Here is a 13,836-nt window from a genome sequence, read left to right on the forward strand (position 1 = left end):
CTGGGAGGTTGAGGCTGCAGTGAGCAGAGATCACGCCACTTCACTCCGGCCTGGGTGACAAAGACCCTGTCTCAAAAAAAAAAAAAAAAGGAAAAGAAAAAGAAAAAACTTGTAAATAATGACTAAAAGACAAAAAAAATCAGTCACCTTTCTACTTTATTCACTGAACTCGGCATTTACTTTGATAAAGATTTGCTTCTGTACAGAAAAGGTACCCAAAACAGGTAATTTACTGATGTCCAGCTCTACTGCCATTGACCTTGGTCCCAGCCAGGAATGCTGAGCAAGTGGCCAAGCAGGATGAAAGCATGCTGTGTGGGCTTAGCATGCCATCTCCCCCGATGGAAAATTACCTATAGAAAGCATCTTCTGGCCCAATCTTACATGTTTATTTCCATCCTTGAAAAAAAATATAGAGGGCTCTAATCATCTATGGGGAGCTCAACATCACCAACTTGCACCCAACTCTGTGGGGAAGTAGAACCTCCCAGGACAGACGGAGGATCTGTCTGTGGGTTTGCATCCAAGTGGGACTTTATTCCCTCCACAACCAATTCATCCATGTCTACCATAAGCCAAGAAGCGCTTCACATCTGCCAGATTCTCTCTGAGAATCTCAGATCCTAAACATTCCTACTTAGTCCTGGCACTCAGCCAAGCATCTCAACTGACGGAATCAGAGGCGCCAGACCAAGCATAGGTGTGTTCCAGGGCCAGATTCTCACACAGCCCTGGCCACCTGCCTTGAACCTCGCCCAGTGCGAATCCCAGGAGGGTCCTCTGCTTGATCTGAAAAACAAACTGAACTCCCTCAAGACAGCTGATAGGAAAGAGTAACTTCTAGGTACTCCAAACCTCATTAAATCTTAGTTTCCATTACAAGCTGTTTGTGCCAGTATGTCAAACACACCAAACCTTAAAGTCCTTTAAATTCATGAGTGCTGATGAAAGTCCTCTCAGCAGAAGTGTATTTTTTGTGTAAGACCAGAGTAACATGTTGATTCTCAACTTTGTATTTACTCAACATTCTGACTGCAATGCCAGACGCGGGCTATTCACTAAGACTGAAGCTCAGCCACCACTTCAAGCATTTCACCCGGAGAAGAAAGGGCGCATGGATACACTTGAAAACCACACAGCACAGCCCAGGCATCTGAGTTGGTACAGGAGCTACACCCAGGACGTCCCCAGGAGAGGCAGCAGGCAGGGAGAAAGATCCTCTAGCAGCTTGGGCTGGAGAGCCCTATCTGGGCTCCTGGAGATGGCTATCTGGGCTAAGACTCACGAATGAGTGCAAGGAAGGGGCAAACGTTCCAGGCAGAAGAAACAGAAAATGCCAGAACGGAGGCAGCAAAGTGTATGTGAGTCCCAGGGGGTGGAGCAGCTGCAGAGGGAGTGGCTGCAGAGGGGTCCCTACAGGGACAGGCTGTGCTCAGAAGGCAGGACTTGGAGAACGCGGGACAAAGGCGCTTCAGCACCAGAGGACAATGTGACTTGAATTCTAGAAAGATCAGCCTTTCAAAAATGTGTAGTTTCTTTTTCCTTTTTGAGAGGGTAGGCAGAAAATGTTAAAAAAAAATAAATAATAAAGCTGCTTTCATTTCACTATTTTTATGCTTGCCTCTATTTTCTTTCAATCTCTGCAATAGTACAACTATTTTCCTAAAAGTTTCAATACACTTGTAAATGAATAACATGCAGTCATACATTTATTCACAGAAAAATTCCATACCAACCACAAGATTTTTCATAAAAACCATGACTGTCATTATGTTACTAATCAACAGTCTCCCGCCACCAAAAAAGCACATTTTCAAAAGTTTCTGTCCATGAACTCAACTTTTTAAAAAATACAGGTCAAGCATCCCTAATTGAGGAATCCAAAATCCAAAACACTCCAAAATCTGAAACTTACTGAGCACCCACATGACGCCACACCTGGAAAATTCCACATGTAAGTACTTAACACAGACTTCTTTTCAAGCACAAAAATACTGCATAAAATTACCTTCAGGCTATGTGTATAAGGTACATAGGAAACATAAATTCTAACAATACATTAGACTTGGGTTCCATCTTCAACCTATCTCATTATATATACAAAATATCCCAAAGTCCAGAAAAATCCAAAATACTTCTGTGGTCCCAAGTATTTTGGATAAAGGATGCTCAACCTGTAATAACAACAGGTTGCTATGAAATCACTCTAAAATGATGTGCTTGGGGACAGAAGCCACAGGCCCCAATAATCAACCTGTAATCAAGCCAACACCCACAGCTTTTACTTCCCCAGCCCACACACACATGCAACACACAATTTTGTTCTCCTGATTGTGGTGTTGCACGTCATTCAATCTAACATTCTTACCTATCCTTCAATGAAATCACATGCTGCGTTTTTAAGTAAAGGGGAAAAATCCAAGCAGCAATAGTGGGACACTTGGGAAAGTTCCCTAGGTGTAAAACTGCTTGGTGGATAAAACATATTGGTGATTCTATTCATCTTTACAGAGCAGCTAGTATGGGCTGGGTCCAGGACTTTCGAGTTTCCCTCTCATCATCCTGTTTAATACTTACATGAACCCTGCCAGGGAATATTTCACTTGAGATAATGGGGCTCCGTAGGGTTGGTGTACCCAAGGTTAAATGGCTTGTAAACCTAAGTCACCAAACCCAATCCAAAGCTCCTCTACAGGCTGAGAGGAGGGCTATGAGGGAGGTGGAAACAGTGAGCAAAGGGGCTCCAGCACCTCCTCGCCCTCACTTTTGCCCTTCACTCTCTCCTTCCCCTTTTGGTCACTCAGCAACATTTATTTAGAATGAAATGCTAAGGAATTATCCATCCAAACCTCATCTAAGGTTGCTCAGGTCATCCTCCTAGAACTACTTGTTACCCTGACTCTTAGCTAAACACCACAGTCCTTCCTACTGCACAAAGTCTCAGGGTCTTGCCCTGGCATTCCGTCCTCCTCAGTTTGATCCTGACCCCCTGGGTTGAATGCCTGAATCGCCTTTGTCCATACTGCCTTCCTGGAATGCCCTCCCTTTCACTTCTCAGAATCGTAGCAGACATTCTGCAGATTCACACACCTAGACCCCAACTGCAGACCTCAGACCCAGAGCCCATCTGACTCTGCAGGCAGGTGCCTTACCCAGTTAGCAAGCACTGCCCTATACCAAGGTCAGCCTTCCCACCAACCAAGCCCAGTTCAAATCCTAGTGACTAAATGAGACTCCCACACACACCCCATAATGATACCACCCACCTCCAAAATCCAGAAGTGATTACCGACTGTATCACACTGGTGCCAATTAATGCTACCACCTACTGTTATTTATACTGTTATATATTCTTCCTGTCTCCCAGATTATACTTTTTTTGAAAATTGCACGAATTCAGTCTTATATTTTTTTCATAGAGCATGACTTTTTATACACAGCAGCCCTTCAACCAACCCCGCACTTAGCGCTGCAGCTCAGCACCATGTCCACCTGGAATCACAGGTGTCAGCTCGCAAGCGCAGAAGAACAGATGCAGACACAGTCCATCCTCACATCCTGCGCCCTCTTGAGAACGGTCCACGTAACGTGGTTCCCAATGTCTAGCACCGCACTGTCCTCAGCGAGGCTCCTAATGCAGATGGGTGGATGAGGATGAACAGCTATTCCCACCCATCAGTGATCACAACCACAAAAACATCTTTCATGAGAGGAAAAAAGAAATGTCACACATGACTTAGCGTAAGCCTTCAAATATCTACTCACTGAGGACATGTCTAGTATTAAATCATGACACTTCACTATCCAGAAAAATTGATTTGTGTAACCTGAAGAGAAAACAGCTCAGATGCAATGCCAGAAAATTAGCCCCACCACACCAGAAAATGTATACTGCAGAGAAAGCCTTCGTGATTTGAGAGTTGGGACCTTTCTCTTTTCCTTTTTGTTTTTTATTTTTGGCTTGGTTGGTTATTATACAAAGCCATAAACATGATCTGCCCACATTTTTCCCCACCAGATGGGAGTTCATCACGCCACATGTCACCTAGCAACCTAAATACCACTTCACAACTATCCAGCCACCCAATTCTTCACACAGAATTTCTCTTGTTCTATTAGGCAATACGGGTAAGGAACAGATAGAGAATAAAAGTTAAAACAGTGTTAAATATATATTAACACTTCCTCATCACTTAATATAGAATGGGAAAAGTAGTAAGAAAGACTAAAAATTAATCTTAATCATTGTCTAGCAATTTCAGAAGAAAAGCGAGAAAAAGGAGACCTAGAAGACACTCCAGCTCTGGCAACATTTGAGGGTCAACAATCTTGGGATCCAATGACTGAACTTGGTATACTGCAAAGCCCCCGTCAAAATTCACCTACAGAACTCTAAGTTGTACTTAAAGAGCATGCAAGTGTTGGAACCCCTGACCCATCTCTGACCTTCCCTCTCATCTCCAACTCCCATGTCACTATCACCCTCCCTTCCTTCAGCTCACAGGCCCCTTTTCTCTTTGTGACACCTTCCCAGACACCCTTAAGAAAACTGCACTCCCTTTTCTACGCCCTGTGAAACAACCACTGCTAATCTTTAATAACAAGGACCAGGTCCGTGACCAAGGCCCTGCACTCTAGCTACCCAGCATCCCAGAGGCCACCTCTTCTCCCCATGTCACCACCAGCTCCTTCACCTGGAGGACCGCGCAGCCTCTTGCTCAGCCTCTCACAGCCAGTGGGGTCCTTTAGATGTCCAGCACCCAGAACAGTGCCGTGGACACAGTCAAAGCTTCAGAATTTCTGTGGAACGAATGCCTCAAACAACTACATTTGAACTACTGCCAAACAGGCAGTTCAGCCTATGTCTATTTTGTGCAGGATGAAACATGGGACACAGTAGGTAAAACAATTTTAATCATATAAAATTAGTAAAGTGAAAGAAAATGTTGACCACCCTCTTCCTATTCAGGAGCCTAGACGTACTGCAGAGTGCATATTACTTTATTTCTCTTTCCTTGCACAATTTATTTTCTTGGTTTCCAGAGTGCCTGAACAATTTGAGTACTCTTTTGGAACATTTAAAGCATAAACTGTCACACATAAACAACACTTAAAAATGCTAAATGTCCATTTAGATGGTTTTCTTTCCCTTTGTCAGATTTGCAAGATAAACAGGTGCCCAATTCCTACTAATTTTATTTGATTTTCAATAAAAGAGTTCAACTGTAAGGAACATAATAGAGCTACTAAAGCCAACGTCTTCCATCCTTGTGTCGGGTCTCCAAACGTCCCCCAAAATTATCTTTAAAGGCCAAATTTATGCTATTTTTTCCAATATATACTAAAAGCAAAACAAAAGTCTAAAAAGCTTTTACTTCTTAACTTCTGAGAGAACTAAAGATGCCACTGGAGTACCCTGTGTACGCTCAATAGGGCTGACCAAGCCACTTTCCAGCGTCATTTGCAGCCCCCAAGCCCACAGGGGCCAGGCCACTGTCGGGAACAAATGGGAAATACTGCACCCAAGCGAATGCGCTCCCCACCAAAGAGAACTCTACTATAAAGGAAATATATCCCCGGGTGCTTGGGAGAAACTTCAGCGTGGGCTGTTGTCAAACACAGACCCAGTCGGTAAAACAATTTAACAAAATGCCTTTTCACTTCTGACACATAGTAGAGGAATGCTGTGAAGTGGAGACAATGTTATCAGTCCACCAGGAAAAAGGGAAATCCACTCAATTCCCAAGTCAGGCCCGGCTCCGCAGCCCAGCCACATGGAACCAGTCCGGGATAGGTAGGAGCTGAGGTCCTCGCAGGAAAACTTTTCATTCTGCGACTCTTCCAAGGTTGTGCTTTCCAGAGCCCAGCAAGTGGGATCAGCTCAGTAAATGTTCGCAAGCGAGTGCCGAGTGCCAGCGGTGGCCCTCCCGGGAACGCCTTCCCGAGCCCGAGCCGGCGACTCCCCAAACCCTGCAGCCCCTGGACGCGCCGGGCCGCCCCTGCCGGCCCCTGCCAGCAGGGGACATGGAGGAAAAGACCCCTCGCCGCTGTCCCGCCCCCGCCCGAGGAAGGGAGAGGAGACAGAAGGCTCGCAGCCCGCCTCCGTCGGGAGAGCAGTCACGAAACTCTCCTCACACCAAAAGTTCCCACTCCCCGGCCTGTGCCCCCGGGGCCTGGGAGCCGGGAGAGGCCTAGGGCTGGATTTCCCGGCCCGCGCCCCCCGCGCGCTGGCTCGGGGCTTGGCTGAGTCTGCAGACTCCAGGGAGGCGCCCAGGGCCGGCCTATGCGCCGCTGCCCGGCTCGCCCCGCGCTACCGAAGCCGGAGCTCCCGGGCGGAGGGCGAGGGCGGGGGCCGCGGGACCCGGCTGGGTGCCCCCGAAGCTGCGCCCCGGCCCGCGCGGAGAACTTTGGCGCCCGCAGCCCGGGGCGGGGGGCGCCCGCGAGGCCAGCCCGGCCGCACTTTCCCTTTCCCCGCCTCCCTGCGCCTCTCCTCCCCCTTCCAGGAAGCGCCATATTGATCCCGGCGCCGTCCCCGCCGCCGCCCCCTCCCCGCCCGTGCCCCCGGCCCCTCACCTTGGCGATGGCCTTCCGGTAGCGGGTCACCGCCTGCTGGATGAGGCTGAAAACTTTCATGTGGCCGTCCCCGCACGGCACGACCACCCGGGTCCGTCCGAAGCACACGGTCACTTTCATGCCGCCGCCGCCGCGGGCGGGCCCGCGCCCCTCGCCGAGCGCAGCCGGAGCAGGCGAGGCCGGGACCGGGGACGCTGGGCGCGGAGGAGCCGCTGGGGACTCGGGCGCGCGGGCGGCTAGGGGCGCGGGCAGGCGGCGGCGACGCCGGGGGGCCGCTCAGCTCGCATGCCCGGCCCGGCCGCCCTCGCCTCGCCTCGCCTCGCTTCGCCCGGGGCTTGCCTCGCCTCTCCCCGCCGCGGCGCCCGCAGCCTCCGGCCACCTGTTCGGCGTCTCGGCGCGCTCGCCGGCGGCTGCCCGGGGCTGTGTGGCGCTGGCGCTTGCTCGGGGCCGCTGGGGGAGGGGACGGCGAGAGGGGAGGGGAGGGGAGGGGAGGAGGAGGAGCAGGGCCGGGCACACAACACCGCTCACATGCGGCAGGGGGAGGCGCGGCCGGCTACCCGCGCGGGGCGGAGCGCAGGACCGCAGCCCGCGCCCCCGCCGCCGCCCTCCGGGGCCGAACTCCCTCCCTCCCTCCCTCCGGGGGCGCGGGACCCCTCGCCCCAGTGCCAGCCCGGGCAGGCGGCCGTCTGCCCCCACCAGCCCTAGCCCAGGCGTCCCCCAGCCCCTTCACCCCGCCCGCCCAGCACTCTGCAGGGCTGCGCTCGCCCCTCCTCGGGGACGCCCCTTCCACGCCTCCAGAGGTCTCCACGGAGCCCCCCTTCCCCTTCCTTTGTCACTTTTAATCCCATTCCTCGAACTGGGGGGTTTCGGGTGCAGGCGCTCCCGGGGAAAGCAGTTTGTGCTCAGCGCGGTGAGTCCCCCCTCACCGCCCCGGAGGCTCCAGCCCGAGCCTCTCCGCCCGCTGGGACTCGAGCCTGCAGCTTGCTCGGCTGGGTTTCTTCCCTGCCCGCTCCCTAGCTCTGCTGCAGGGCCGGCAGCGGCAGTTCTGCCTGAAACGCAAGAATTAATAGTCTGCTTTGGGGAGACAGTGGGGAAGCCGTGAGCGACCGGGCCTTTTCCAGAGGTCACTATTTACCTTGAAGTTTCCTGTTGACCCTCTGCTGACCCACCCGCTTAAATAGATTAGAACTTAAACATCGCAATTCTGATACATTTATTTCTTTGAAGTTCTGCAGCATAAGCAATCCTAACGCGAATCCGTGAACAGTCTATTACGACGCCGCGGAGAAATCTCACGCGGGGATCCACACGATGTGCCCGCGCTTAACGCAGACGCCTGAACCCAGGGGAAGGCTGCGACTCCGCGATGAGTGACTTGCGGGCTTGAGACGTTCTAAAGGAACGTGGACCGAGTTAGGGAACGTAACTGAAGCTCATTTTGTCTTAGTTATGGACTGAGTCCTTAATAAATGTATGTCATTATGTTTAAAGAATGACAAATGTCAGCAAAGAGTGGTCCCTGTCCCAAGCCCTTTCCAGACTATGTGAAATTATTTTTTGCCAGTTGTTTCCAAGGGACGTGAAAGCAATCAGGCTCCCCTGGGATGGCGCAGAACTTGAGCACTTAGAGCTGGAAGAGCTGGCGATCGACCACTCCACCTCCAATCTTAAAACAAGGAAACAAGACACGAGGTTCGTCCGCTTGTCACACTCCCTGCGCTTTGCAGCACCACAGCTGCCCCAGCATAGTGCAGTTTCTCCTAGGAAACATTGCCCTTCCTCTCCTCTCCCAGCCCTGGACCACCACGTTCCACCATCTGTCCCAGCAAATCAGTGCAGTGGTGTTAGCCCCATCTTACTCCAGGACATTGACCAAGGGCCAAAGTCACTTGCCCAAGGCGGCAGAGAAAGCTCAAGGCAGACCCAGAAATAGTCTAGGTTTCCCTCCTTCCACTCAGCCATGGGAAAGGCTCCTCCTACTGCTGTTTGGCTGCAGCACTAGACATTTCTAGCCAGTAATTAAGTTTGTGACAACGATGACAACTGTTGCTGTGGGTTTTTTGCTTCTTACATAGATACTTGGATCCACAACAACAATTACTGATAATTATAGGTGTTGTTTCTGTTTTCATGCATTGGGAGAGTATACTACTAGTTTAGAATGTATACTACTTTATTTTATTTTGTGTTTTTAAAATTTATTTATGTATTTATTTTTATTTATTTATTTATTTTATTTATTTATTTATTTATTTTGAGACCAAGTCTCGCTCTGTTGCCCAGGCTGGAGCGCAGTGGCGTGATCTTGGCTCACTGCAACCTCCGCCTTCTGGATTCAAATGATTCTCCTGCCTCCGCCTCCCGAGTAGCTGGGATTATAAGTGCCCGCCACCACGCCCAGCTAATTATTGTATTTTTGGTTAGAGACAGGGTCTCACCATGCTGGCCAGGCTGGTCGATCTGCCCGCCTCAGCGTCCCAAAGTGCGGGGATTGCAGCGTGAGCTACCGCGCGACAGAGAATGTACACTAGTTTTGATGCTACACTAGTTCAGAGGGGTATACTAGCTTAAGTATAATAAATTAGAGTGGGGCTTTCTCAAAATAATTCTAATCGAAAGTCATTTTTCAGTAATAACCAGAGTATATAGGACATCGCACTGATCTAGGTTCAGATCCATATTTGGCCACTTACTAGTGCCTTAGACACAACACTCACTCTTTCTCCAACCCGTTTTATCAGCTGAAAAGTAGAGAAGTAGAGCTTATCATATCCATATCCATCTCATAGATCTCATAGGTTATAAGTCAGTCTTTCTTTCTTTTTTTTTTTTTTTTTTTTTTTTTGAGATAGAGTCTTGCTCTGTTGTTCAGGCTGAAGGGCAATGGCACAATCTTAGCTCACTGCTGCCTCAGACTCCCAGGCTCAAGCAATCCTTCCTCAGCCTCGAGAGCAGCTAAGACTACAGACAAATACCACTATGCCCAGCTAATTTTTAAATTGTTTGTAGAGATAAGGTCTCACTATGTGGCCCAGGCTGGTCTTGAACTCCTGTCCTCAAGCGATTCTCCTGCTTCAGCCTCCCATAGTGCTGGGATTACAGGTGTGAGCCACGGCACCCGGTCGTAAGTTATGAATGTTAAATAAAATAATATATCAGAAAACAGTACAACTGGGTATGGTGGCTCACGCCTGTAATCCCAGCACTTTGGGAGGCCGAAGTGGGCAGATCACCTGAGGTAGGGAGTTCGAGACCAGCCTGACCAACATGGAGAAACCCCGTCTCTACTAAAAATACAAAATTAGCCGGGCATGGTGGCACATGCCTGTAATCCCAGCTACTTGGGAGGCTGAGGCAGGAGAATCGCTTGAACCCAGGAGGCAGAGGTTGCGGTGAGCCGAGGGCAACAAGAACGAAACTCCGTCTCAAAAGAAAAAAAAAAAACAGTACATGCTGCCACGCTGCCACATGGGAATGTATAGCGTAGTACAGTCCAGTTACCGTAATGAAGGCAGAGGGTAACAAAGTCCAACACAGGATAGCAAATGATGACAGTGGAGGAGGTGAGAGAGATAAGGAGGACAGGGAAGACCAAGGCTCAAAGAAATGACTAGCCAGGTGATACAACTTTCCAGTGACTGGGCTAAGACTACAACCAAAAACTCCAGCTCTGACTCTCAGGCCTGCACTCAATTCACTTAAATTTGATTCCACATGCAGTTAGTAAAGACCTTCCTTGCAGGAAGCACTGGCTAAATATTACAGAATTATAAAGGTGAGTAAAAGAAGGACAATCTAGAGGTCAGAATAAGATAGCTATTCCAGTAACTATAATTCAAGACATTAAATATTCAGTGCCAGCAAAGCATTTATGGCAGTACTAGAGAAGGGGGAAGCTTTCATCACAGAGATGACATTAGGATATGTGGGTAGCATTTTACGTACATCAATTCCTTTAACTATTCATACTTAATAAGGATATGGATGTTTTTTAAAAATATGATCCAGAGGATTAATAACACTGATTCCGCCAACCAGATAAAGCCTTACAGCTGTATTTAAATCTACCTAGTTTATCTAGATGCAGTGATTCCCTTTCTATTGATAATGGATGAAAAACTACTACTCTATAATTCTAGATGCCAGAGCCTTTGGTGTCTTGAGTCAAAATTCATGAAAATTTTTTTGTAATTCATAAAATTTCATGACACATTGGGAATACATATCCAAGTCCTCACCTGCCCAAATAGAGCCCCCTTCGAAATATTCCAGGGTTGCCCTCAACCAGTCCATCAGCAACCTTCACCAAAGTATCCACTGCCTTTTTTTTTTTTTTTTTTTTTGAGATGGAGTCTTGCTGTTGCCCAGGCTGGAGTGCAGTAGCACGATCTTGGCTCACTGCAACCTCTGCCTTCCGGGTTCAAGGGATTCTCCCGCCTCAGCCTCCCAAGTAGCTGGGATTACAGGCGTGCACCACCACGCCCGGCTAATTTTTGTACTTTATGGTAGAGACAGGGTCTCACCATGTTGGCCAAGCTGGTCTCAAACTCCTGACCTCAAATGATCCACCCACCTCAGCCTCCCAAAGTGCTGGGATTACAGGTGTGAGCCACCGCTGGCCCTTCTCTGCATTTTCGTTCTCCTGTTCTGGTTCCCAGACACTGCTGGAAGGTATGTCAGCACTGCCCTGCTGAGAGAGCCCACTTTGCAAAAGCTTGAGTCCAGGCTGAGATCACCACATCTAGAAGCCCCGGTGTCACCCAGCCTCAGAATGCCAGAAAAGGCCCATCCCTGCAGAAAGCAAGCACCCATGTTTGCCATGACCCACCACTCAGAGCCCAAGTCCCCAGTCAAATATCTTCCTCCTTCCCAGGTCCCAGAGCTGAAGAATGAGGTAGCTTGTTGGTGAAGTCCATGAAAGTTGGCAGAACATGGTGGAGGCTGGCAGAGCTGGTGATATTAACACTCAACTCTGTTAAAGACAAATCTGCAGCAGAGTAGAATAAAGCCACCTAAGCCACTCACTTTCTGGCGGTCCACCTTGACTGGAGGCAGGATTTGGAGAGTCCAGTGATATGAAGAGGTGCTTCCTGGTGATGCTTTATAAATGCCAGTTCTAGCTGAGCGTGGTGGCTCATGCCTGTAATTGCAGACTTTGGGAGGCTGAGGTGGGAGGATCACTTGAGCCCAGGAGTTTGAGACCAGCCTGGGTAACATAGTGAGACTCCATCTATACGAAAGTTAAAAATTAGCTGGGTGTAGTGGCACACACATGTGGTTCCAGCTATGAGGCTGAAGGATCACTTGAACCCAGGAGTTTGAGGCTGCAGTGAGCCATGATCGTGTCCCTTCACTCCAATCTGGGCAACAGAGTGACACACTGTCTCAAAAAATAAAATAGGGCTGGGCACAGTGGCTCACGCCTATAATCCCAGCACTTCGGGAGGCCAAGGCAGGTGGATCACCTGAGGTCGGGAGTTCAAGACTAGCCTGGCCAACATGGTGAAACCTCGTCTTTAATAAAAATATAAAAAATTAGCTGGGCATTGTGGCAGACACCTGTAATCCCAGCTACTGGTGAGGCTGAGGCAGGAGAATTACTTGAACCCAGGAGGCGGAGGTTGCAGTGAGCTGAGATTGCACCATTGCACTCCAGCCTGGGCAATAAGAGTGAAACTCCGTCTCAAAATAAATAAATAAAATAAAATATAAATGCCAGTTATTTCAGCCTAATCTTTGAGAGTGAAGTTCAGAGTCAAGTTCTTCGGTGAGGCTTAGAGTGCTGGCCTTCTAGGTTGCTGGGGGAAGCCAAAGGTGCAGGTAGTAAGATTGCTGCTATTTTGGGGGAATTTCAGCATTTGAACCAGGATTCTCTGGTGGGTAAAAGTCCATCCTGCCTTCCCTCTGAGGCAGGCATGGCTTTATCAGGAACATAAGGTACTGAAAGTTAATTGGATGTGGTGGCTTACACCTGTAATCACAGCTACATGGGAGGCAGAGGTGGGAGGATCACTTGAGCCTGGAAGTTCAAGACCTACAGAAAGTTAAGAATTTGGCCAAGCATGGTGGTGCATGCCTGTAGTACCAGCTACCTGGAAGGCCAAGGTGGGAGAATTGCTTGAGCCCAGGAGTTGGAGGCTGCAGTGAGCTATGATTGCACTGTTGGACTCCAGCCTGGGAGAGAGAGTGAGACCCTATCTCTATAAAAAGACACACACACACACAAAAAAAATTACCAAAAGTTTTCTCTCTCTCTCTCTCTCTCCTTTAAAAAACTTTGAGAATGGCTGGGCGTGGTGGTTCATGCCTATAATCCCAACACTTTGGGAGGCCGAGGCAGGCAGATCACCTGAGGTCAGGAGTTCGAGACCAGCCTGGCCAACATGGCAAAACCCTGTCTCTACTAAAAACACAAAAAGTAGGCAGGCATGGTGACAGGCACCTGTAATCCCAGCTACTTGGGAGGCTGAGGCAGGGAGAATCCCTTGAAACCAGGAGGTGGAGGTTGCAGTGAGCCGAGATTGCGCCATTGCACTCCAGCCTGGGCGACAGAGCGAGACTCTGTCTCAAAAAAAAAAAAAAAAAAAAAAATTAAATGGCTCAAAATCTCAAATCCTGAAACAATCTGGATGGGTAAAAGAAACAGCTGGAGCCTATAATCCCAGCTACTGAAGAAGCTGAGGCAAGAGGATCATTTGAGGCCAGGAGTTCAAGGCTGCAGTGAGTTATGATGGCACACTGCAGTGTAGCCTGGGCAACAGAGTGAGACCCATCTGAAAGAAAGGAAGAAAGAGAGAGAGAGAGAGAAAGAAAGAAAGAGAGGAAAGGAGAGAGAAGGAAAGAAAGAGAAAGAAAGAAAGAGGAAGGAAGGAGAGAGAGAAAAAAGAGAAGGAAGGAAGGGGAAAGAAAGAGAAAGAAAGAAGGAAAGAAGGAAAGAAAGAAAGAAAGAAAGAAAGAAAGAGGAAGGAAGGAGGAAGGAAGGAGAGAGAGAAAAGAAAGAAGGAAGGAAGGAAAAAAAGAAAGGAAGGAAGGAGGGAGGGAGGGGAGGGAGGAGAAGAAAGGAAAGGAAAAGAAAGCAAAGGAAAGAAGGGGAGGAAAAGAAAGAAAGAAAAATAAGGAAAGAAAAAGAAGGGAGGGAGAGAGGGAGGAAGGAAGGAAAAGGGAGGAAGGAAGGAACGAAAAAGAAGGGAGGGAGGAAGGGAGGGAGGAAAGAAAGAAAAGAAAAGAAAGAAAGAAAAGAAAAAGAAGTGAGGGAGGGAGGAA

At 49.0% G+C, this 13,836-nt stretch overlaps 1 protein-coding gene across 34 annotated transcripts in view; it reads right to left on the minus strand.

The window, feature by feature from the left end:
• PARD3 (par-3 family cell polarity regulator) overlaps positions 1 to 7,000 on the minus strand; it is a 710,416-nt gene extending 703,416 nt beyond the window's left edge. For 21 of the 34 annotated variants that reach the window (XM_063669763.1, XM_054503369.2, XM_063669771.1 and 18 more), the window contains exon 1: positions 6,574 to 6,941. In XM_063669763.1, the coding sequence (XP_063525833.1) occupies positions 6,574 to 6,693 (120 nt within the window). In that variant the 5' untranslated portion in view covers positions 6,694 to 6,941. Of the gene's footprint in view, positions 1 to 6,573 lie in introns of all 34 variants that reach the window. The other 13 variants (XM_054503380.2, XM_054503381.2, XM_054503379.2 and 10 more) reach the window with 5 other exon arrangements.
• Positions 7,001 to 13,836: the final 6,836 nt, after the last annotated feature.

This window comes from Pongo pygmaeus, chromosome 8 (genome assembly GCF_028885625.2).
Source record: "Pongo pygmaeus isolate AG05252 chromosome 8, NHGRI_mPonPyg2-v2.0_pri, whole genome shotgun sequence".
Lineage (NCBI taxonomy): Eukaryota > Metazoa > Chordata > Mammalia > Primates > Hominidae > Pongo > Pongo pygmaeus.